The sequence below is a fragment of the Ursus maritimus genome, unplaced genomic scaffold, assembly GCF_017311325.1.
Source record: "Ursus maritimus isolate PB19 unplaced genomic scaffold, ASM1731132v1 scaffold_14, whole genome shotgun sequence".
Taxonomy (NCBI): Eukaryota; Metazoa; Chordata; class Mammalia; order Carnivora; family Ursidae; genus Ursus; species Ursus maritimus.
This window is the reverse complement of record NW_024423786.1, coordinates 2740204-2762505: the sequence shown is the minus strand read 5'-3', so window position 1 is coordinate 2762505 and position 22302 is coordinate 2740204. Positions and strand designations below refer to the sequence as shown.

Here is a 22302-nt window from a genome sequence, read left to right as displayed (position 1 = left end):
GAAAAGATCCATTTTGAGGTAAAGTACAAGGTCAACTTACAAGTAGGATGAGACATGGTCAGAATGAGTTTCAAGGTCCTTTCAAAGCCACAAAGGGTCAAGGTCAATGTGAGGTACAGGAAGATTGTCCAGGTCATAATGAAGGTTAAGATGTATAACATCAAGGTCATGTTCATGTGCAAGGTCAGATTGGGGGCAAAAATCACAGGTCTTTAGAGAGTGTCTGGCTGAGCCTCAGGGTTTGGGTCAGGATCAGTGAAATAAGATGAACGAAACTCAGCAATACACCTTCACCTCAACAGCCAGCTGACAGTTTGAGCCAATTAGGAGTCGTCTAATTAACGTAAGCATGCTGTCTCAAGTACTGATTTACAGAACTCCTAACTGCATGTTAGCATAAACCAAGGTGGACACAAGAAGTGTGCTCCATACCTTCATCTGACACATCCTCGCTCTGCGGTAGAGTGAATTAGCAATGAATCTAAGTAGTGCTCATTTAGTACAAGTAAGCTCAGTCGCAGACATTCTTCCTAAAGGCAAAACCTTATTGCCGGTTAGTATTCACATGAACGTAAGCAACGCAACACACATTCACGTCAAAGGCATATTCTTAAGAAGTGGGAGGAATTAGGATCGATCTGAATAGTAGTATGGATAAGAATTCCTGTTAGTGCAGGGCCCCTGGGCGGCTCAGGTCATGATCTCCAGGTCTTGGGATCGAGCCCTGCAGCTCCCTCTCCCTCTGCCTGCTGCTCCCCCCCACTCGTGTGCTCTCACTCTCTAATAAAATCTTAAAAAAATGCAGTACAATCAGGGGCGCCTGCCTGGGTGGCTCAGTCGGTTAAGTGTTTGCCTTCAGCTCAGTCATGATCCTAGAGTCCCAGGATAGAGCCCCACGTGGGGCTCCCTGCTCAGCGGGGAGTCTGCCTCTTCCTCTCACTCTCCCGCTACTTGCGCTCTATCAAATGAATAACCCTTCAAAAAATAAAAATTCTTGTTAGTGTAACAAACAGCCCCAGACTCCTAGACTGCTGGAGTAAACTGCAGGCAAGCACTGCCATGCATTCATAGCGTGAGTTGGTGAATCTGGATCAAACTAAGGCATACTATTTATTTTACCTATTTATTATAAAGATTTTATTTTTGAGAGAGAACAAGCAGGGGAGGGGCAGGCAGGGCAGGCAGGGCAGGCAGAGGGAGAAGCAGGCTCCCCACTGAGCACGGAGCCCCGATGGGGAACTTGATCTCAGGACCTCGGGCATAACCTGAGCCGAAGGCAGTCGCTTAACCGAGCCACCCAGGTGTCCCTAAGGCCTACTATTTAAACAAATTTACATTAGTGCGACAAATTCATCCCCATTCTTCTCCAAAGTAACTCCTTATTATCAGAGCAAATGGAGATGAATGGAAACACAGCAACCCCTGTTCATCTCAATTCACAGTTCACTTTTTAAAGATTTATTCATTTGTGAGAGAGCAAGAGTAAGAGCGCATGAGCCCCAGGGGGTGGGGGGAGCAGCAGGGGGAGGGGGAGAAGCAGGCTCCCAGGGAGCCCGACGCGGGGCTCGATCCCAGGAACCTGAGATCATGACCTGAGCCGAAACCAAGAGTCAGACACTGAACTGACTGAGCCACCCGGGCGCCCCTCAGCCGTTACCTCTTAGTGTAAGTGGTCATCTCCGAATGGAAGAAGTCAGCGTCAGGATGGTCATGTTTTAGACTGATGGCTGTGATCAGAGGTCAAGGTCCACTTCCATGTCACATTTAACGTTAGGGCCAGAGAATAGGATCGTGGAACAGAAGCCTGGTTTGTAGAAGTGAGCATCACGCAGGTCTATAAGCCAGAGAAGGTCTAGGCCATGAGACACTAGCCACGGTGGAGTTGTAATTGTGAGGGTCTATTTTTTTTTTTTGTTTAAGATTTATTTATTCGGGAGAGTGAGCAAGTGAGAGAGCGGGGGAAGGGGCAGAGGGAGAGAATATCCACGCTGACTCCTGCTGAGCATACAGTCTGCTGTGGGGCTCGACCTCACAACGCATGAGATCATGACCTGAGCCGAAACCAAGAGTCTTACGGACTGAGCCACCCAGGTGCCCCCGTTGTGAGTGTCTAAAAATGCTATCTGTAAGACAAATTGAGCCAAGAGCAGACAAGAGGAAAGAATCCAACTGAGGAACCTGAGAAGTGGAAATGCAGGAAAGTGGAGCGAAGTAGAATCCAAGAGCTTAGTCAGTGGTACTTCTAGAAGCAAAACCGACACCAACCCTCTGACTGAAATGCTACCATTCTGTAAATTTGGTTCTAGGTGGCATAGCTGATGACCTGTAATACTGGAGTACAGGGCCCTCTGCTGCCTCCTCTTCCTCTCCTGTGAAAAATGAGAAATCCAGAACCAGGATATCTAAGTATTAGCAACTACAGCAACTACGAAACAGAAAAGAGCACAAAGGCTACGTTCCGCTCCTACCCGGCAGGCTGTGCGTGGTCCACAGGCACAAAGAGCTTATCGCTGCTCCTCCACGGGGACAGTTTTCTCCACTCAAGAGTCCCCACACCCCATCACTGTGACTAAAAAAACCAAAACCAAAAACTAGGGGCAGGCACGCAGGGCTGGATGTGACAAGGCCTTGGTGCCTCGAAGGCACCACGTCTGCCCAGTTACGGAGGGCTCTTTGGCGATAAAACACGGGCTATGATTAGCTAGCATGGTCCCTACTGAGCCAAGGGTCTAGAAGAAGGAAGAAAGGGCAGAGGCAGATGGTCTTTGTTCTTGTTACATTTTATTGGCATCACGTTCGTCTCTTTACAGAAGAACTTGGCCCACACCCTAGAATGTAGACCTTTGGAAAAAGGGGAAGCGCTCCGTTAAGCAAGCTACAATGCAGGGGCAGATCCTAGGGAGGGGGCAGAACTGCCAGGGCTCCATACCAAAGAAACAGGTTGATGAATAGTGGGCAATACTGGGAGTTGTTGGGAAAAAGGAGAAAAAGGTTCGCTAACCTAAGGACACCACAAGCCTGAAGGGTGCCTTCCAGAAAAAAGGTATAGTCACTAGGACAGATCTGTCAGGGTTCTCCTTTTCCTCTTATCAGTAGGGTGCTGACCTAATAGGGGAGCTTCGAAGTGTGGAGCAGTGGGGGTGGAAAAAAAGGAAAAATGAGAATTTTACTTTCTGAAACAACAGCCATTTATCCATTGCACACACCACTGTATTATGCAAATCAACCTTTTGGAAAATTTAGACACAGAAGGGAACTAGACAGTTTTCCCCCTGGAGAGATGAAAAGCTTTTTGGCTCTTAAGTCTTTGATAAAAGGCGTACATAATTCTTGTGTCTACTGTACAGAATACTGCCTCTAGCTGGATTTCTGAATTCTGAGTTGCTAACACTCTGCAATCCAGACAGGGTTCAACCCTCCATCTTACACGCCTGCATTACAGGACTTAAACACATAATCCAAGAATTTCTTACACTAATTTATACATTTTTAATTGGTTGCATATATTAACATGTACTATAAGATTCTTTTCTAAGAAGCATTACATAATAAATGGATACTGTAAAAAGATCTGATTAGTTAAAAGTAACAAGCATTAACAGATACATACAAAACTCAGCCTGATCAGACTGGGTGTGAGCCTGTAATGAAGCATGGGGCACCAGCCTTCCCAAGTGGTAGCCTTCACAGGAGGGAGGGGTGGGGGTGAGGGGTAAAAAGACCACAAGACCGTTAAAAAAATCAGATAACTAATTAGACACAGATTAACTGTAAACAGTTCTCTCTCCCCAGTGGATAAGAAGAATAAGCTTCCGACGCCGACTCCACACCAGAACGATTTCTACAGCTTGCCTGTCCTGCTGCCATACGAGGGCTGATGTGGTGGGTGGGCAGACCCCGATGGAGTCATCACAGGCCTGGGCTGGAGTCTGTCTGCTTGTATCAGGGGTGTGTGTGTGTGTGTGTGTGTGTGTGTGTAAGGGTGAGTGTGACTGATGGGGTTTCTTTTGGCAGCTGGATTCGAGAGATGACTTTATGTTTTGTTTGGAAGAGGAGAGGGGGCTTGTGTTGGAAGGCCTAAGTGTGTTCTTTGTTTGTGAAGGACTCTGTGCTCTGCTCTCACTGCCCCTTCAGCAACTGCAGCTCTCCGCCGAGGCCTTGGCCCGGTCGTTCTTGTCCAGTTTGATGGGTTCGGGGAATTCGTTGTACAGCTCCACCTCTGTTTCCTGGGCAGGGAGAGAGAGAAAGGTCTGTTACTCAGGGTATGGCGAACTTCCGAGCTCAGCGGCAGCCTCAGTGGAGCTCTTCCATGGCTCTCGGCGCGCAGGGAGCTGGGGGACAGACGTGACAGTGAAGGGAGGGCTCTGGCAGAAGGTGCTCCATTCTCAAGGGCCGAGCAAGGGGAGGACAGGTCTTGTGATAACCCCAGGACAATAACTCCTGGGACAACCCTGGAGAGAGAAACCGAGCAGGAAGAGCAGCAATCGACATGGAGCAGTCAGGACACAGCTGACTCACGCTCTCCACCAGGACGGAAATCTGGTGGCTTGGGGACCACAGCCAGCTCACAGATGCTTTCTGAGGGCTCCGCATCGTACCATCGCCAATACTTCAAAAGTCAGACTCCAACACAGGCTGGATTCTGGCAGCTCTCAGCACTCCACCAAGCGAGTGTGGGCTGGAGCATGAGTGTACCTGCCGTCTCAGTCCCAAGACTATATGCCATTCATTTTTCTGGACTGATGGTCCCCTTTCTTTTTCTTTCAAAGGTTTAGGAGGGTTTTGCCTCTAAATGCTGCATACTTAGAAACCAGCTCTGGATGAATTCTATCACCAACTGTGGTGGGAGGTCATAGGAGATGGACTGTGATCAGTTTAGTATGACTTTCTGCTGAATGACATGTGTCCAGGGAGGAGCGCCTGTCCACTTCCTGGTGTAGGATAACAATTTGTCACTTCAACACTGAGCATCTAGGTGACAGGAACTGTTCTATAAAAGTAAAAACCTCTAGGAACACACAGTAAAAAAAAAAAAAAAAAAAGGCAGTTTATTGACATCTATCAGAGAGTGTACAATTCCATTGTTTTTAGTGTATTCACAAAGTTGGGCAACCATCACCACTAATTCTACAAATTTTCTTCACCCCACAGAAACCCTGCACCCGTTAGCAGTCACTCCCCAGCCCCACCAGACACCCTCAAGCCTTGGCAACCACTGACATCTACTTTCTGTCTTAATGGATTTGCCTGTTTTGGATATTTAATTTGATGGACATTTGTTTGTTTTGGCTACTATGAGTAATGCTAGTATGAATATTCATGGACAAGACTTTGTGTGGACAGGGTTTTGTTTCTCCCGGGTATACACCAAAGGAGTGGAATTGCTGGGTCACATGGTGACGCTTCGTGTTTAACTTTTTGAGGAACCGCCAGACTGCTTTCCAGAGTGGGGGCCCCATTTTACATTCCCACCAGCACCCAGGAGTGTATTTACTATGAAAGGCAAAGGATGTGAAAAATGATAGTTTTACCGAAGGACAGCACACAAGACCTAAAATAATAGCTGTTATGGACTGAATGTTTGTCTCTCTCCAAAACTCCTACGTTGAAGTCCTAATCCCCAGCGTGCTAGTATTAGGATTAAGAAAGTACTGAAGGTGAAATGAGATCCGAAGGTGGGGCCCTGATCCCACAGGATCGGTGTGTCCTCGTAAGAAGAGACACCAGAGAGAGGGGTTCCCACTCGCTCTGCGAGCACAGAGGAGAAGCCGCGCACACAAGGAGAAAGATGGCAGTCTGCAAGTGGGCAAGAGAGCCCTTATTAGCAGAAACTGAATTTGCTGGCACCCTGAGAGGATAAAAGCCCGCTGTTCTGCCAGCCGGTCTGCAATACTCTGTAATGGGACCCAGAGCACACTAGTAAGACAGCTCTACTGAGCAATCCCAATTAGAGTCTCAGTGAGGTGTTGTGTTTGGGAAGGGTGAGGAAGGAAAAAGGTGGAACTGGAATAAAAGCCTCAGTCCAAATGGAAAATGCACCAAAACAGCCGAGGGCAAGACAAACACAAAAAAGCCTTTTTGTCAGTCACTAGTCACTTGTCAGTGGGGAAGACCTGCCTAGCCGAGGTCAGACTACAAGAGAAAGGCAGTCAAATCAAGATGGTCCAGGCAAGGAACATGCACGCTGTCAAACAGACTGGGGAGACCAGAAACAGATCCCGGTACACGTGAGCACTTAATACACAAAGGTAATGCTTCAATCCACTGGGGAAAGTGGTCTATTGAACAATTTGCTACTAATATATGAAACAACTGGCTGTCCCTCTAAAAGAAAAAGGTGAGTCCCTATTTCCTGCCATAAGCCAAAATAAATTAAACTGAATTAGACAACAAATAATCTAGACACAGGAAACCTAGACATTTAAAATGACATACCTAACAAAAATTACTTTTAATGCCTCAGGGAGACAGCAGAGTTGGAAAAGTCACTTGCAATCCAGGTCAACTTAACTCCTGGTCAAAGAAGGCTCACGGGAAGTAACGGGCGCCCAGGCTAGTGCCATGGACTGCTGGTGTGCGGCAGGGGACCCAACGACCGGCAGCATGGCAGGAGAGTTTCAGATGGTGCCGGCCATGTGCTGGTGAGCAGGGAAGAGAAAGGACTGAAGTCCTCCTGCCCTCAAGGAAAGCGATCTGGCACCATCTTCTGAAAGCACACACACCTTTCATCTAACACTCTTACTCCTGAGAGACTAGCGCGTAGGAACGAAAAAGCCTCCTAATAAGGCTACAGGGACAGCAATATTCAGAAAAGCTGACGGTGATGCCAGTCAACAGGGACCTGGTGGAAACAATTACCCAGACCTGCTTAGATTTGCACCCAAGTGCAGGAACATGAGGAAAAGCATACTCTGTTACTGACCTAGGTGCGAAGGTGGGGGAAAGGGCGGGGGGGGGGGGCAAAGGCCTCAGGCCTGCATCCTGTTACCAGTGTTGCTCAGCAGGGGCTCTCCAAGCCTTTTGGGTAGATGGATTCCTTTCATCACAGAACACTCAGTGCAGCCTCCAGCCCTTGGAACAAGCCATTCTAGTTATTTCCCTGCCCGTAGGTCCAAATGCCCTGTCCTGATGAGAACTGGTGCTTTCTATAAACCCGGTTTCCTGGATCAAGCAGAACCCGACTTGCCGTTTCCAGCCACCACGTGCTTCCTCAAATGTTCCCGCAGCTTCTGGCCTGCACCTCACCTCTGACGCTCACCCACTCCCCAAGTCTGCCCGTCACAGATGACTGATGGTGCCTCATGATCTGTCTTAACTCGCTGGCCCCAAAGCTGCTGAATCAAAAAAGCCTTCAACTCCCTCACACCAACAAGAAGCAATGGTCTCTTTTCTGGGAACAGTTGAGAAAACGACATAAATCAGAAAGAAAACCTCACTCAAGGAATATAATTCCTAGAACTTCTGGTTAAGCTTTCCTTCTGGTGATCAAATATAACTAGTCCTGAGAATGCCAAGAGTAAGCCCATCTCATTCCATGCTCACAACCACCCTGCAAAGTATTACTTGACAGACGAGGATATGGAAGCTCAGAGACGATCAAAAAACAGAAAACTAGAGCTAATGAAGGGTAGCAGACCTGGGATCTGAATTCAAGTGTACCCCCTCCTTCAACAGAAGGAGCCATCTGACCGAGGGCCCCCTAGTGGTCCCACTCCTAACAGCATGCAAGGAGAGTAAGAACATACCCAAGTAAGGGTAGCCTCAGCCTGTCTTCATGCCCTTGCATTGTGTAGGTTATTCACAAACACGTGGAATTTCTGGAAGGTTTAGCAGAATGCCTCATTACCTTCCCAGATAAACACATGGGTTTTCCTGGTTACACAGAAAAAAGAGCTAAGAAAGATTAAGGACAAGAAAGCCAGGCAGGGCCTGGGTTGACGGTCAGTCACCAGAGGGAGCCAGACAGCTGCCAGAGACCCACCTGTTTAAGTGCATTCCGTGCAATTGTCTGGAACGCCTGCTCCACGTTGATGGCCTCCTTGGCACTGGTCTCGAAGTAGGGAATGTTGTTTTTGCTGTAGCACCAGGCCTGTGCCCGCTTTGTGGCCACCTGCAAGAGGACGCAGGGTGTACGTGTGCTCCTAACAGAAGCAGCTAGCACAGGTGAGGGAGCAGACCGGGGATGAGGGTGTGCAGGGGTTAGAGGAAGGGAGCTGCAGACCTGTCCAAGGTCACACTGCGGGCTCTGCGTAATACAGCTAGGCCTCAAACCCGAGCCCACTCCACAATCCATAGTTTCTGACCCTTAGCTACGCTTACAGCCGGACGACGAAAGGAGTAAGCAGCTAGCCCGCGAAGTACCGAATCGTTTCTCTTGGGACCTCAGAGGTCCCAGCCCAGGGAATGCCTGGCAGCTTGGTCTTAAGGTTTGCAGTCCCTTCCCCATTACTGCTAGTGTTACATCACCTGTGCCACAGCATTCTGCAGCTCTCACCGACACCTCTGCCTCTACCCTAATTCTTTCCCCCACCCCTAGCCCACTTTCAGGCACGAGAGGACTGTCACCTAGGAAAGGGAGAAAAGGAGATCAATGGCCAGAAATAAACCAAGCTATAATTAAGAGTCTATGCTCCCAAGAGAAATGCTATTTCAAAGTAAACCAGAGCAATTTTACTCAAAGCCCAAAGTGCAACCTTCTGCACACACGGAGATCCAGGCAGGCCCCTGAGGTGCAGGAGCACTCAAGAATGACAAAACCTAATTCCCTCCTTTTGAGTGCAGAAGGAGAACTGAGGCTCAGAGGGCAAAGACAATGGCCCAAAGTCAGAGCCGGCCTGAGACAGCATGAGGATTGAAACCAGGTCTCCTGGGCCCTGGTCCTCAAAGGCAGCTGAGTAGAAGGTAGTTCACGTTCCCACAGGTACCTTTCTGGAGCCAGTCTGGGCTTCGCACAGAACCCGCCAAACCCCAAGTCACCTTACAAGCCAGTGTCTCTCGGTGGAGAGGAAAACAGCAATGGGCCAACTAGAAAGCCACCATTTCCCAAGCTCCTCCTGGGTGCCAGGGCTTTTGGGTACACCGTCATCCGATCCCAGAGTATTCTTGTTATATAAGTCAAGATTCAGACTCCAAGAAATATTCCCAAATTAAAAGTGTATGAGCCAGGCTTTAAATGCAAATCTGCCTTTATATGCGAAAGACCAAAATGCAGACTTCAACTGGCTTCAAGTCAAATTATTTCGTGGGGACCAAAACGATGGGCAGTATAGACAACTCCATAAAATGGACTTGCTACTCTGTTGGCGTAATTTCGAAGGGAAGACCGCTGCAGATTTTCACTGTCCTTGTTTTGCCACAGCGGAAGCAAAAATGGTAAGCCTTTGCTAGATTAGGAAACAAGGCCCAATTCCTTGGGCTGGGCAGGTAACTAGTTAGTTATCCCTCCCCTCTACCCCACTACGGGGGCGCACACACACACTGATGTACTGGGTACTGGTCCTTAAGGCACATGTCTTTTTACCAACTGAAACTAAAAACAGGACCTGTCATCTGAAACTTAGCTGCCACTTTGAAAAGGCCCAGTAGCCACGACCTAAATGAGGGTAGATTCATAAGCCTCCATGTTGAGGATTCTCACTGTCATCAGCACTTACTTGTCTGTTTTCGAGGTCAATCTTGTTTCCCAACACAACGAAGGGGAAGTTTTCAGGATCCCGGGGACTGGCCTGGATGAGAAACTCATCTCTCCAACTATCGAGGGTTTTGAACGTGTTGGGGGCAGTAACGTCAAAGACCAGAACGCAGCAGTCTGCGCCTCTGTAGAAGGCCACGCCGAGGGACTGGAACCGCTCCTGGCCTGCCGTGTCCCAGATCTGCGAGAGACGACACATTATTCCCTGGGGGGCACAGCACTAGGACTGGGGGACGCCGGAGGAGCCGCTGAGAGACAAGCGACTTGAGATTTCAGAATTCAGGAAGCCAGGCGCAGCACCAGAGCACCGACACAGCCCTGACGGACAGCATGTATGAGTGCACGTTCTGGGGAGGGCTGACACCGAGTCTGAACTCTTCTAGAAAACATTTTTATCTTGATCTGGGTGGTGGTCCCATGCATGAACAGATATTTATGTAAAATTCATGATGCAAACTTAAGATTTATGTACTTTGGGAACTTTCTGGGGGTGATGGAAATACAGGGAGGTGATTACACACTGAATTGTACATTTAAATCTACGTATTTCACTGTATATGAAGTTTACCTAGAAAAAAAAAATCAGTATGTTTTATTTATATTATGATTCAATTAAAAAAAAAAAAGGCAAACAAAACCCCGGACACACAGAGATGAAGTGAAAGACAAGAACATACTTTAGAATAGAGGGGAAAGCCGGCTTTTAATCAAAAGAACACCAGGTACTACTGACCATCTCAAAGAACGTCATATGGTTCATTGGCATGTTAGGTTCAAGAACAAGGATGGATTTCCTTCCTGCCCTAGATCCCTAACAAAGCCACCCTGGTCGGCCTGTGAGACGATGTGTGTTCTGAGGAATGGCCCCATACCCTCCAGCAGGTCACCTGGTTTAAGATCTGGGTCAGAAGCAGCATACCATTACTTCTAGCTGACATGGATGGATCTTTAACTGTTGGAGTCACTGTTTGCCGGGAACCCACTCAGCTTCAGAACAACATTAGAACTTGGACCGTCCTCTATAACCCAAATAAATGCCAACTCTACGTCCAAACCACCAGCCAACAACTCCAAAGGCTCAGAGTTTGAACCAAAACGGGAGTGTGGATCGGGAGCCCACACTCCCATTTTATCTCCAGAACCAAATTTTGCAGAAGGATGGCTGAGCTCCTCTGTGCAGCCCTTCTCACGCGGTCAGTCCCGCCTCCCTCCAAGTAATCCGGAACACTTGGGGAACCTGTCAAGTGTCCCCAGGCCACACACAGGTTGAGTTCCCAGTTCAGGTAGGAATATCACCATATAAGTTATGATGCTTGATAAGAATAAGCAAATACGTACAACAAAATTAACACAGGACAGGGCAATAATACGGGATTCACATTTCTTTAACACTACCAACGTCATCAAAGCTCGTGATGTTCTACTAAATCCCCTAACACCCCCCCAAAATATTCTCTGAAGGGACTCTTCAAACCTAATGTGCAAATCCAGACAGCTGATTTACTCTTGGGGACTGGCTCAAATGACACTAGCAAACAGGAGCAGAGCCAGAACTTAAATATTGACTGGAAGGCTGGAAATAGCAGCATTAGAACCCCTACAGAAGGTCCAATAAAGCAATACGACCACACACGCTAAACTCCGGCCCACAGAATGGCCATGAATAGCCCAGGCCAACAGCATGCTGGAAGGGGGCTACCGTGGTTATCAACGTCGAGGCTGAGCAAGGTGCACATTTCAGTCTTTTGTCGATGAACAGTCCCCGAGCCCAAGTGTTACTCCTATGGGGACGACAGCTCTGAGAAGCCCGCGCCTCAGCCTTTCCTTTCAGTGTGCATGACCCTCCATAACCAGTACATGAAAACATGGCCGACAGCACTCCTGGCCACAACTCTGAGAGCAGGGAGCCTGGCGCTGGCAGCCCACTCCATTCCCAGGAAACGCAAACCACTATGTACACTATCTACACGCACTTACTCTGGGAAGAACCTTTCTAAAATAGGACATGCCCTAGCAGCCATGGGAGGTCAGCCTGCCTGTAGAGCAGAGGCAGGAGGCAGTCATGAATGTCTGTGTGTGGCACAGGAGTGCTCAGGCCACTGGTAAAAGCAGCAGCCACTCAAACAGAACCAGAAGGGAGTGATGATGACTTCGACGGAAGGGTGAAGAGCAATAAAAACAAACTCAAAGGCAATTATTCTACCTGCCTCTCATCGGGATGGGGAACTAAATGCAACCCCAATACAACAAACAAAGCACACCCATGTAGACAAAATTCGTCTCTGCTGCCAGTGGATAACCAGTAGAAGGACTGCTGGTGATGTTTGCTCTTGTGCTTTTCTGGTTTCCCAACGCCATACAGTGAATATGTGTCTCTCTGTGAAAAAAAAAAATGAATTCTTTCTCATAACAGGGAGACTGATCGATGGAGTGGGACTCAAGAGCCTGGTCATACAATAAGAAAAGTAGAAACAGACAACTACTTCTATAAAGAGAAAGTAGGGAAAAAACGCAGAACTTAAATCTAGGCTTGGAGAAATTAAAAAAAATTTTTTTCCATTAGAGAAAGTTAACACTGTTACTATGTAAACATTTGGGTAAGTAAAGCCAAAGCCAAAAAACCCCCGGAAACACTTGGCATCCCCCCCACAGAGACCATCTTCGTTAGCTCATCCGTTATTGTAGGTACCCACGCTGTGGTTTTAGGGAGCTGAAATCTTACACCACGTATCAGTCTGCGCTCTCCCCCATCACCCCTCTCTGCCCATGTGAAACATCACAGCATGCTCTGACTGAAGCTGACACCTTTATTACTGCCCAACAAACTCAGCAAACAATTTTATTCTTGTTTTTTAAAAACATATTGCTGTCAAATTTCCACAATTGTAAGGATTTCAGTAATGAATGTTAACTTACAGAGCCTCTTCTGTATTCCCGACTGCTTGTTTGGGACAGAATCCCAAGAGGAGATTACGTAAGAACTCTAGGACTCTTGATGGAACCAAACGGGCACTTGCAACTCAAATACACAGAGAAGGCAAAGCAAGGCATTAAGAAGGCAAATTGAAAAACTACACAGTTATTCTTAGCAACTCTCAAAAATTTTCTTCACATCTAGGAAAGTACAGTCCTATGACTGTGTTCTTTTAAAATTTGTAATATTTTAATTGAAATATTTTATTTTCTAAAGCACACCAATATATTTACCCGTCCTCCAATGTGACAAATGTTCTAACACTGCCACTGTTAAGTCAGGTGTTTTTTTTTTGGTTTTGTTTTTTTAAATTTTAAAAAAGATTTTACTTATTTATTTGAGAGAGAGAGAGAATGTGACAGAGGGAGCATGAGAGAGGGGAGGGCCAGAGGGAGAAGCAGACTCCCTGCCAGGCAGGGAGTCCAATGCGGGACTCGATTCCAAGACTCCAGGATCATGACCTGAGATGCAGGCAGTCGCTTAACCAACTGAGTCGCCCAGGCACCCAGCTGTCTGTCTGTTGTTTTGTTTAAGAAACGTAACCCTTCCTCACAGCATTCCCTTTCCTTCCTCCCCAGATGTAAACGGCTCCTGAAGAGTTAATTGTCTACACAAATAGTATGATCCTATACATCTTTTTGCAACTTGCTTTTTTTCTTTTCCAAAAGTTAATGGCTACATAGCATTCTACTGTCTTAATATGCACACTCTAGTCCCTGGTCATCTCAGCAGCAATTAGCATTCTTCCTACACTCCTCTTCCTGTACCCAGAGCTAAGTTTCAGTTAGGCTCTCTCTAGACAGAGAACTGCGCGTGCTCAACGATGGAGAGCACAATGGTGGTCTCTACTGAAGAGGGCTGCACTGACACACTACCACCATCGGCTTGAGAATATTCTACTCCTATATTCCAGCCAAAGCTTGATTTTGTTAGCCCTTTCCCCCCCATGTCTGTACATTTACAGCAACATGCTTTATTAACTTTAAAGTAAAATGTGGGCACCTGGGTGGCTCAGTTGGTTAAGCGTCTGCCCTCAGCTCAGGTCATGACCCCAGGGTCCTGGGATTGAGCTCAGAGTCTGCTTCTCCCTCTCCCTCTGCTCCTGCTTCCCCATCCCCGCTTGTGTTCTCTCTCTCTCACTTGTGCTCTCTCTCAAATAAAATCTTAAAAAAAAAAAAGAATATCTGTGTTATACATTTAAATCACTTTAAAGAACTCCAGCTATGTCAAAAGGTATCTATATAAAATGAGGAATATGTTAGAATTAAAAGGCTATGTGGTTTGCATTTTTCTTAAAATGTACATAAACTCTCACTTCCAACTCAGTAACTTTAGTGTGTCGTGTCTGAATATTTACTTTCTACATGAGGGACTCTGTGCCTTTAAAATGTTGTGGTATGACCACCTCTTAGTTCTACTGATGATAAATATATCTGTTGCTGTTTATGATAATTGTAAATGATACTTTATATTGAAATAGGACACTTCCCCCCCCATATCCATGATTTACTTACTTGATAACCACAAGTTTGTTCCTCTTTCTCCCATTTCCCACGCCCCACCCCTCTGGGCACCACCAGTTTGTTCTCTGTACTGATGAGTCTGTATTTGTGTTGTTGTTTGTTCCTTTGTTTTTAGATTCCACATGTAAGAGAAACCATATAGTATCTGTCTCTGTCTGACTGAATTCACTGGGCATAATACTCTCTAGGCCCATCCATGTTGTTGCAAACAGCAAGATCTCATTCTTTTTTATGGTGAGTACCACATCTTTATCCATTCACCTGTAGATGGACACTTGGGCTGCTTCCATATGAAATAAGACACTTACTGAATATTACTGTTTTACTTCAAGTCTAATTTTAGTTCTAGAGAAGGTGGTGCTACATCAAAGGCTTGGACAAGGTTTTCTTTTTCTCTTATTCCAGGAAGATCATTTAACAGCAAACATTTGAGGTTTCTTAAGTGACGCAGAGCTACGATGCCTCTCTCTGTGATACACCCACATGAAATTATTTCCATTTCCAACAGGCTTTTATGTAAATTTTCAAGTTTACAAAGTCTCTCCGAACAGTCAGGCTCAATATAATGACACTTGAATGACCCTGCTTTTCCAGCATGCTGTTAGCCCTCCATGGGATCAAATCCAACGCTCACGATTTAAGAGCTGTAGCTCAACTGCCTCAATTCTGTTTGTCCAGAGGCCCTGATGAGAGGATGCTGTAGTCCTTCTGCCAACTCTCCTGGCCCTGGTAGCACAACACAGCCCCACCGCGCAGGGCTGACATCCACTTTATTCAACCAGCCCCACAAGTATCTGGAGTCACATGACCATGGGAGTTTCTTTAAGCCACCCAACTGCTGGGGAATTTTTCCAAAGAGCATCTTTTGATAGCACTGGAGAGGGAGGGGAGAGGAGGGGAGAGGAAGGGAGGGGAGGGGAGGGGAGGGAGGGAAGGAGGGTTGGTTCCCCTTGTCTATAGCAGTGCCACCCTGTCCCGTCACCTTTTTAAATTTGTAATTCCCTGAAATCAAGCCGCGGGACATGAAAGGTTTCTTCTGATAGTTGCCTGTTGATGTCTTTTGTCCAGTTATCCAGGGAGCTGGTGACTGGATACTATTATGCATTATCACCATTTTTTCTGGTCTATGGTTTTTGTTATTTGGGAATCTTGTTATTCAAATGTTTAATGTGGTCTACTATTGGATCTTTACTCTTTTATGATTTGTGCTTTCTCTATTTTAAACACCTAAGGTAAAACAATTATTTTCATTTCTTAAGTTTCATTTTGTACTTTTTTCATTCAGGTCTTGGACCCTCTGGTTACTCCCCCCTCAATTTACTGTGTAACTCCCCCTTTCCCTACTCTTCTGGAAGCCGCCTCTCTCCTCAGTGTCCACCCACCAGGTGTGCCCTGTCTGTGTATCCTCTGTTCCCTTGATCCGCATGTCTCTGACAACATCACACTGTTTAAATTACCATAGCTTCATAGTAAGTTACCTTTAAATTTTTCTTGCGTACTTGATTCCATCTAATGTTTAATACTGATGATTTCTAGCTTCTTCCTGAACAATGTAAGGAATTAAATATCCACAGCAACCACTAATCTTCCCCAACACATTAAATTACATAGGTCTAATCCTGGTTTTCTGTGATAGTTTGGAAGTTACATACCCCTACTATTAGGGTCATCATTCTAACAATAAATATATGCATACAATTAAAGTTTATCTCACTTTATCTTCTTACCTCAGACCTTTCTAAATGGAGTCACTTTCATCCTGCCTGAAGTACATCTTTTAGAATTTTTGCCATAGAACCTAAGGATGTACGCTTTCATTCTTCGAGGATATTTTTAGCAGGGACATAACACTGTGCTGCAGGTTTCTCTCAGAATATATTCCACCGCCTGTTGACTTCCACTGTTACTGCTGGAAGTCAACTGTCAGCCTCATTCCTGTTCCTTTTTAAGGTGATCTTTCTCCTCCGGATGCTTTCGAGTATGCCTTTTGTTTTTGCAATTTCATTATGGTATGGCGAGATTTCTTTTTTATTTATCCACCTTGGAATTTGGGCTTCCTTAATCTGTGGACTGGTGCCACCTCAATTCTGGAAAATTCTCGGCAAATACCGTCTTTGATCTATTTTCTTTCTTTTGAGATTAAAAGGAGGTGTGACCTGTCTACTAAGTCCTGTTTGTACCTCTTTTTCCTACCATTCTTCCTTTCAGCCCTCTTCTGGCATGTCTTATCTGCTACTAAAAACATTCTTGGATTTCCACCTTTTGGTTACTGTATTTCATTTTTAGAAATTCTATTAACCTACACCACCTGTTTAGTTTCTTCTCTCCAGATATGTAGGAGTGCCTTATTTCTTTAAATATAAAAACCACTCTGAATGATCAAGGAGCTTTCCATTGGTTCTTGCCTTGTTTTCTTATCTGGATCATCTTACTAACACTGCTAAAAGCCCGTGAAAAATACGCAAGGATTCCTCAAGATCTAGAATGATGATGCCTCTGTCCAGAGATCATGGTTTTCATTTACTTCTAGTCTTTCAGGCTGGCTGCAATAGCATGAGGGCCAGCCTTTTGTTCCAGCCTTTCAGAAACATGCCCTCTCCCCTACTGTTTTCCGACTCCAGTGACCTGTGGCTCTCCAGATGGTGTTCCCCCCAGCAGTGCAGCGCTGCAGGGTCCCGGCCTGGTAGGGTACATGGGGCTCTCCGATAATGGCCCCACACCCAGAAGGAGCTGGCCTCAGACTCTGGAGTCAGCCCACACTGCTGTCGAAGCCACAGCCTGGCCCTACGGCTGTTTCTCCTGGGACACGAAGCAGCCTTTAGTCTGGCTGGTGCCATGTAACATCTGCAGGTGGTGCTTCACGCCAGCATCCTGAAGGCATTCCGTTCCCTTCTGCTTCCTGCCGTCCCTGAGAACTCCTCTAACGGTTGTTCCTTTGTAAGGAATCTTCCTTTTCTCTCTAGTTGCTCTTACAATTTTGCTTTTGGGGTTCTGCAATTTTGAGTCTTCTGGGTCATTTGCTCACTTCTCACAGCTTAATGTTTTCTTCAGTTGTGTTTAATCTGCAGGTTAACTGTTCATCTGGTTTATCGCAATGACCACGTTTTCACTTCTTCAAGTTCTAAGTTCTCCATATCCTCATTTTTTTATAGTATCCTTTTTCATGATGGTTTCTATTCCTTTTAAAAAAAAATCTCTAGTCATTGTGAACATTTTTTGTGGTACATTATTTCCTCATGTGGCTATGAGCTCATCTTCTGTCTTGAGGTGGCAAGTCTATAGAATGGTCTTTTTCTCTGCGTTTGTCAGGAATGACAGTGATTTATGGGTTTACGTCAAAGGCTTCACCATTTCTGTCCCATGCAGAGTAGAAGCTCAGAACCCAGAGAGAAGCACAGTGGGACTGAGAGTCTCCAAAGCCTCAAGCCTACTTCACACATGGGCTTTGCCACTTCCTTAGGTTGAGGGTATTTGGTCCTGTTTTGGTCCATCTTTCCAAGGTCTTGGGTGTGTATGAGAGTGAGTGAGAGAATGAGAGAGTGAGAGAGTGAGAGAGAGAGAGAGAGAGAGAGAGAATGTGTGTGTGTGTCCCCCCAAGGGGACTCTTCAGTTCTAGCTCCCCTACCTTTTGTAGTCACATCTCCTGCCCCTGGTGAGTGATGAAACTCTAGTCCTGGTTATAAACTTGCAAAGCACCATGGCAGATGCCCCTGAGCTTATCACTAGCTTTCGGTTCCCTCTTCTTTCCTGTAACCTGGAAATTTCTTTTTCTCTCAAGCTTGGCTTATTAAAACTGTAGTCATATTTTGAACATCTCTATGTGTATGCGTGGGGGAGGTAGGAGGCGAAATCCATATCAACTCCACCCTGAATGTGTGAGTCAAGAAGCATCAGGATGGGGCGCCTGGGTGGCTCAGTCGTTAAGCGTCTGCCTTTGGCTCAGGGCGTGATCCCGGAATTCTGGGATCGAGTCCCACATCGGGCTCCTCCACGGGAAGCCTGCTTCTTCCTCTCCCACTCCCCCTGCTGTGTCCCCTCTCTGGCTGGCTGTCTCTCTCTAATAAATAAATAAAATCTTAAAAAAAAAAAAAAAAGCGTCAGGAGTCCTTATCCTCTGCGAGCATGTCACAGCTTGAGGTCCATGTGTGTAAAAACTTCTACCTGTAACACCTGGATCATTCAAACATTTTGGCGAGCCTGGTGTCTGCTACGACTACAGTGGGATAAGAACTGTATTTGTCTCTAGAGGCCTAGTCTGCCAGGGACCTCATTTAATATAGGAAGGAACAACTGCTGTGGAGGTAGGAGTTTCAGAAGACAACACCTGGGCTAAAAGCTGCAGACTTCGGGACGAAGACAAACATGGGACAAGGGGCCGGAACGGAAGCGGACGGGTGTAAGGACAGGCCTGTGAGAGCAGCACGCGGTTCGGAAGGACCGGCAAAACACAAAAAGTGAAGAATTGTTTGTAGCCAGAATGCGAAGGCTTTCAAAAGATCATATGAAGGAATGTGTATTTTAGCCTAATTGTTGCAAGGGAAAACTTTAAAAGATTAAAGTGATAACACAAAAAAGCTAGGCTGGCTTAAGAGAAACACAACTTTGGTGGCTACAGATAGAAGAGATTAAAAGAAGCCAGAAAAATAGGGAAACTGTAAGACCAGCTACTGTAAGAATCTAGGAGAGACCCAAAGACGTTTTGGCCTAAAATACTATGCAGGGATATTAAGAAAGGAATGAGTTAGACATCTGGGAGACACAGCAAGACAGAGGCCTGTATTTTGTCAAATTCAGCAAAAACCAAAAAAAACCAAACCAAACAACAACAAAAAAAGGAACTCCAATTAAATTTGAACTTTGGAAAAACAATGAAAAATTTCTAGTATGTCTCATGCAGTATCTGGGTCATACTTGATGTCCTTGTATTTTATCTGGCAATCCTACCTCTGGCCAATTATCCATGAATATGGTAGTGGGAATAGCGGGAAATGAAGAACAGGGAGGGAAAATGCCTAGGCATGAACAAAAGGGTTCAGACTGAATGAACAAGGCTTTGGTTGCCCAAGTGGAGACGTGTGCTTACCTGCATTGTGACTAGTCTGTCATCCACCATCACCTCCTTTGTCAGAAAGTCTGCTCCTATTGTAGCTTTGTACTGATTACTGAATTTCTTGTTCACATACTGGTTCATGAGTGATGTCTTACCAACTCTGAAATTGGGAGAAAAACCACAAGTATAGGTCAACTAGGAAGGGACAGAAAACAGATTCTGATACTTGCAGCTCTGAAGATATCTATCTTAAAGAAGAACACGGAACTGTAATCACGAGACGGTGGTGCCAGCCAACTGCCCAGCGGCACTTGTTCGAGGTTTTATTTTCTCCTGGGATAAAAATATGGGGTACAGATGTGGGCCAGATGTTGAAAAGGTGCTTGTAAGTTCTGGTACAAGCAACTCAGATGGTAGAACCTAGTACTATTTTTTTCCTTCCAGAAAGAAGTCAGCAAATACTCTCCTTCTAAAAGGAGCTACAGCAATAAGATCGCTCCACCATTCCAAAAATATCTCTGCTGTCTTGGGTGTCTCTCCATTTAGGGGTTGCTATTCAGTCCAAGAAAGTAATCGCACAGGAGGAAGTCACTGGCTGTGAACAGACATACACACCAGTCAGCCACCTGCTGCTTCAAAGCTTAAAATCTGAAGTGGAGAAAGCATCAATATTCCACCAAGTCAGAATCTACCTCACAGTAAGCGCCTCTAGAGATGTTTTCCAGTAAGAAAACTCCGCAAGAGACAATGTGCGGATTTTTTTGGTGATGAGATTAGTTAATACAAAAGCCTTCTTTAAAGTCAACGGGAACGCCTTCCTTTCCCACAAAGGAACACATTCATTCTCATATGCAGAGGACCTGGAAGTACAGTTATGGCTTAAGGCAGTGTTCTCCAACCCCGGCCACCTGGATCTGAATTTTCTGGGGAGAGGCCAGGAGGTCCGTGATCAAATAAAGGCCTAGTGATACTTTCCAGGCAAGTTTGGGCCTAAAACAGTACCTTTCAATCGTAACAGCATACTAGAGTCACCAGAAGTAAGGTCACTTCAGATGCTGAGTCTGAAAAGCCTCCCACAGAACTGGAACGGCTACTGAAGAGCTGGTTACTTACTTAGCGGCAGACCTAGGAGCAAAATCCAGCCCCGAGCCCCAGGTTCTTCTGAACATGTGCCCGAATACGGCACAGCAGTGGGAGGACACGGCACAGCACACCCCAACCCAACTGGTAGGCATGAGCTCAGCGGCACCAAATCGACATAAACAGAACTCCCTTGTCTAACCAGCTCAGAAAAATTCCATGAAACTACTGAGTTTAAACAGCTACCCCTTTCCCCAAATCTTGCCAAAGATCAGGGAACGAAGGGTTACAGAGCAAGAAATCATTCAAATTTCTGCTGTGCCCGAAACAGGAGGAGACTTAGGGCCCTACTGCCACCGCTACTAGAGAAGGAATTGCCAAAGGTCAGCATGAAGGGCAACGGCTTCAAGGAGGTCACGCTGAACCCAGGCCAACAAGTTAGTTCAAATGGTGAGAACCACTTACCCAGAATCTCCCAGGATGATAACCTTCAGCAACACTTTCTTCCTAGAGGTCATCCTTCAAACTAAATAGAGAAAGGAGAAAGGAGAAAGCACTGTGAGTGTGACGGAAATACCAAGGCAAACGATGTCCCCCAGCGTCAGGATCGCCAACAGCCCCAGGAGCACTGAGCCCTGAGCCTTCCTGCTGGCTATTTCCCTGCCATCCAGGGGGACTGGACAGAGAGCAGCATCAGTCATTAGAACTCTGGACCCAAACTGGGCAAAAGAGTGAGGCAGGCTCATCCCGCCCCTCGGAGTAGTCTAAAAGAAGAGACTCCCCCTCCTGGATGTTGGATCAGTGTGGATTAATGCTCCAACTTATTCAACAGCTCAGTCCTGCTTCATTCAAGTCTCTGCTCACACAGCACTTCCTCAGAGAGGCGATCACTTTATCTAAAAGTAGCACACCCTCTCCCCATCTGCTCTCTATCCCTTTACATTGCCTTAGTTTTCTTCAGAGCACTGACCACTACCTGACATCTGAATCTATTACATTTGTCTTCTCCCTTTTCGAATAACCTCCACCAAGACAGTTTTATTCCCTACTGCATCTCCAGTGTCAAGCAGAGAATGATTAAATATTGGGTTAGTGTGAGAATAATACTTGACCTGTAGCTCTGGGGATCACCCTTTCCTAGAAAACCTTTCACGCAGCCTTCCCTACCCCTGACCAGACAATATGTAAGATGACTAATATTTGCTCATCTCTATTCCAGAAATTGCCCCTATTTACTTATCAAGACAGGGTTCCTGTCTTAATTATCCCTTAGTCTCCTGAACCTGACCCAGTGACTTTCAGAAAAGTAGGAGTCCGAAATTCTGGACCCCAATGTTAGCAACTTATCTGATACCGCTGGACGGTCACCCCCGAGACAGGTGGAAACCCCAGTGGGAGGCCTGTGCTCAAGAACCAGGCATTCAAGATTGAATGTGTGAGCCCTCTGAGACTGACACCTACACCCAAGAACCCTTAGCTCTGGCCCTTTATCCTCAGGCGACAGTGAAATAGCCAGGGCATGAGACTACGAGTAATAAGGCAAGGGTCAATACCTCCTGCCTTCAGGGCTGGGGGAAATAAGTGTTCACATACAAAAAAGGTAGGTAAGGAAGTGGGTTCAGTAAAGCCTGCTGTTACTCTTCTACAGTTTGGGAGAACAAGGCAGTCAGAACTAGGTCTCAGAAAAGCTACTATTCAGTTTCATTTTTATTTATTTTTTATTTTTAAAAGATTTTTATTTATTTATTTGTGAGAGAGAGGGAGGGTGAGCGCGCACAAGCAGGGAGAGCCGCAGGTGGAGGGAGAAGCAGGCTCCCCGCTGAGCAAGGAGCTCCATGTGGGGCTTGATCCCTGGACTCTGGGAATCATGAACTGAGCCGACGGCAGACACTTAACTGATGAGCCACCCAGACATCCCTGTTTCATTTTTAACCACCTAGCTTCTAGAAGGTTGAGGCTGGCTATAGTGACTGTGGCTTTGTCC

General features: G+C 46.2%; 1 protein-coding gene and 1 pseudogene across 2 annotated transcripts in view; both read right to left on the bottom strand.

The window, feature by feature from the left end:
• Positions 1-2764: 2764 nt before the first annotated feature.
• Positions 2765-22302, bottom strand: part of RAB7A (RAB7A, member RAS oncogene family) — a 76850-nt gene continuing 57312 nt past the window's right edge. For both annotated transcript variants that reach the window (XM_008697817.2, XM_008697816.2), the window contains 5 exons: positions 20784-20844; positions 19272-19398; positions 9654-9872; positions 7982-8110; positions 2765-4226 (listed from right to left, as the gene is read on the bottom strand). In XM_008697817.2, the coding sequence (XP_008696039.1) occupies positions 4131-4226; positions 7982-8110; positions 9654-9872; positions 19272-19398; positions 20784-20836 (624 nt within the window). In that variant the 5' untranslated portion in view covers positions 20837-20844 and the 3' untranslated portion in view covers positions 2765-4130. The remainder of the gene's footprint in view (positions 4227-7981; positions 8111-9653; positions 9873-19271; positions 19399-20783; positions 20845-22302) is intronic.
• LOC121102475 lies at positions 13728-19265 on the bottom strand (annotated as a pseudogene).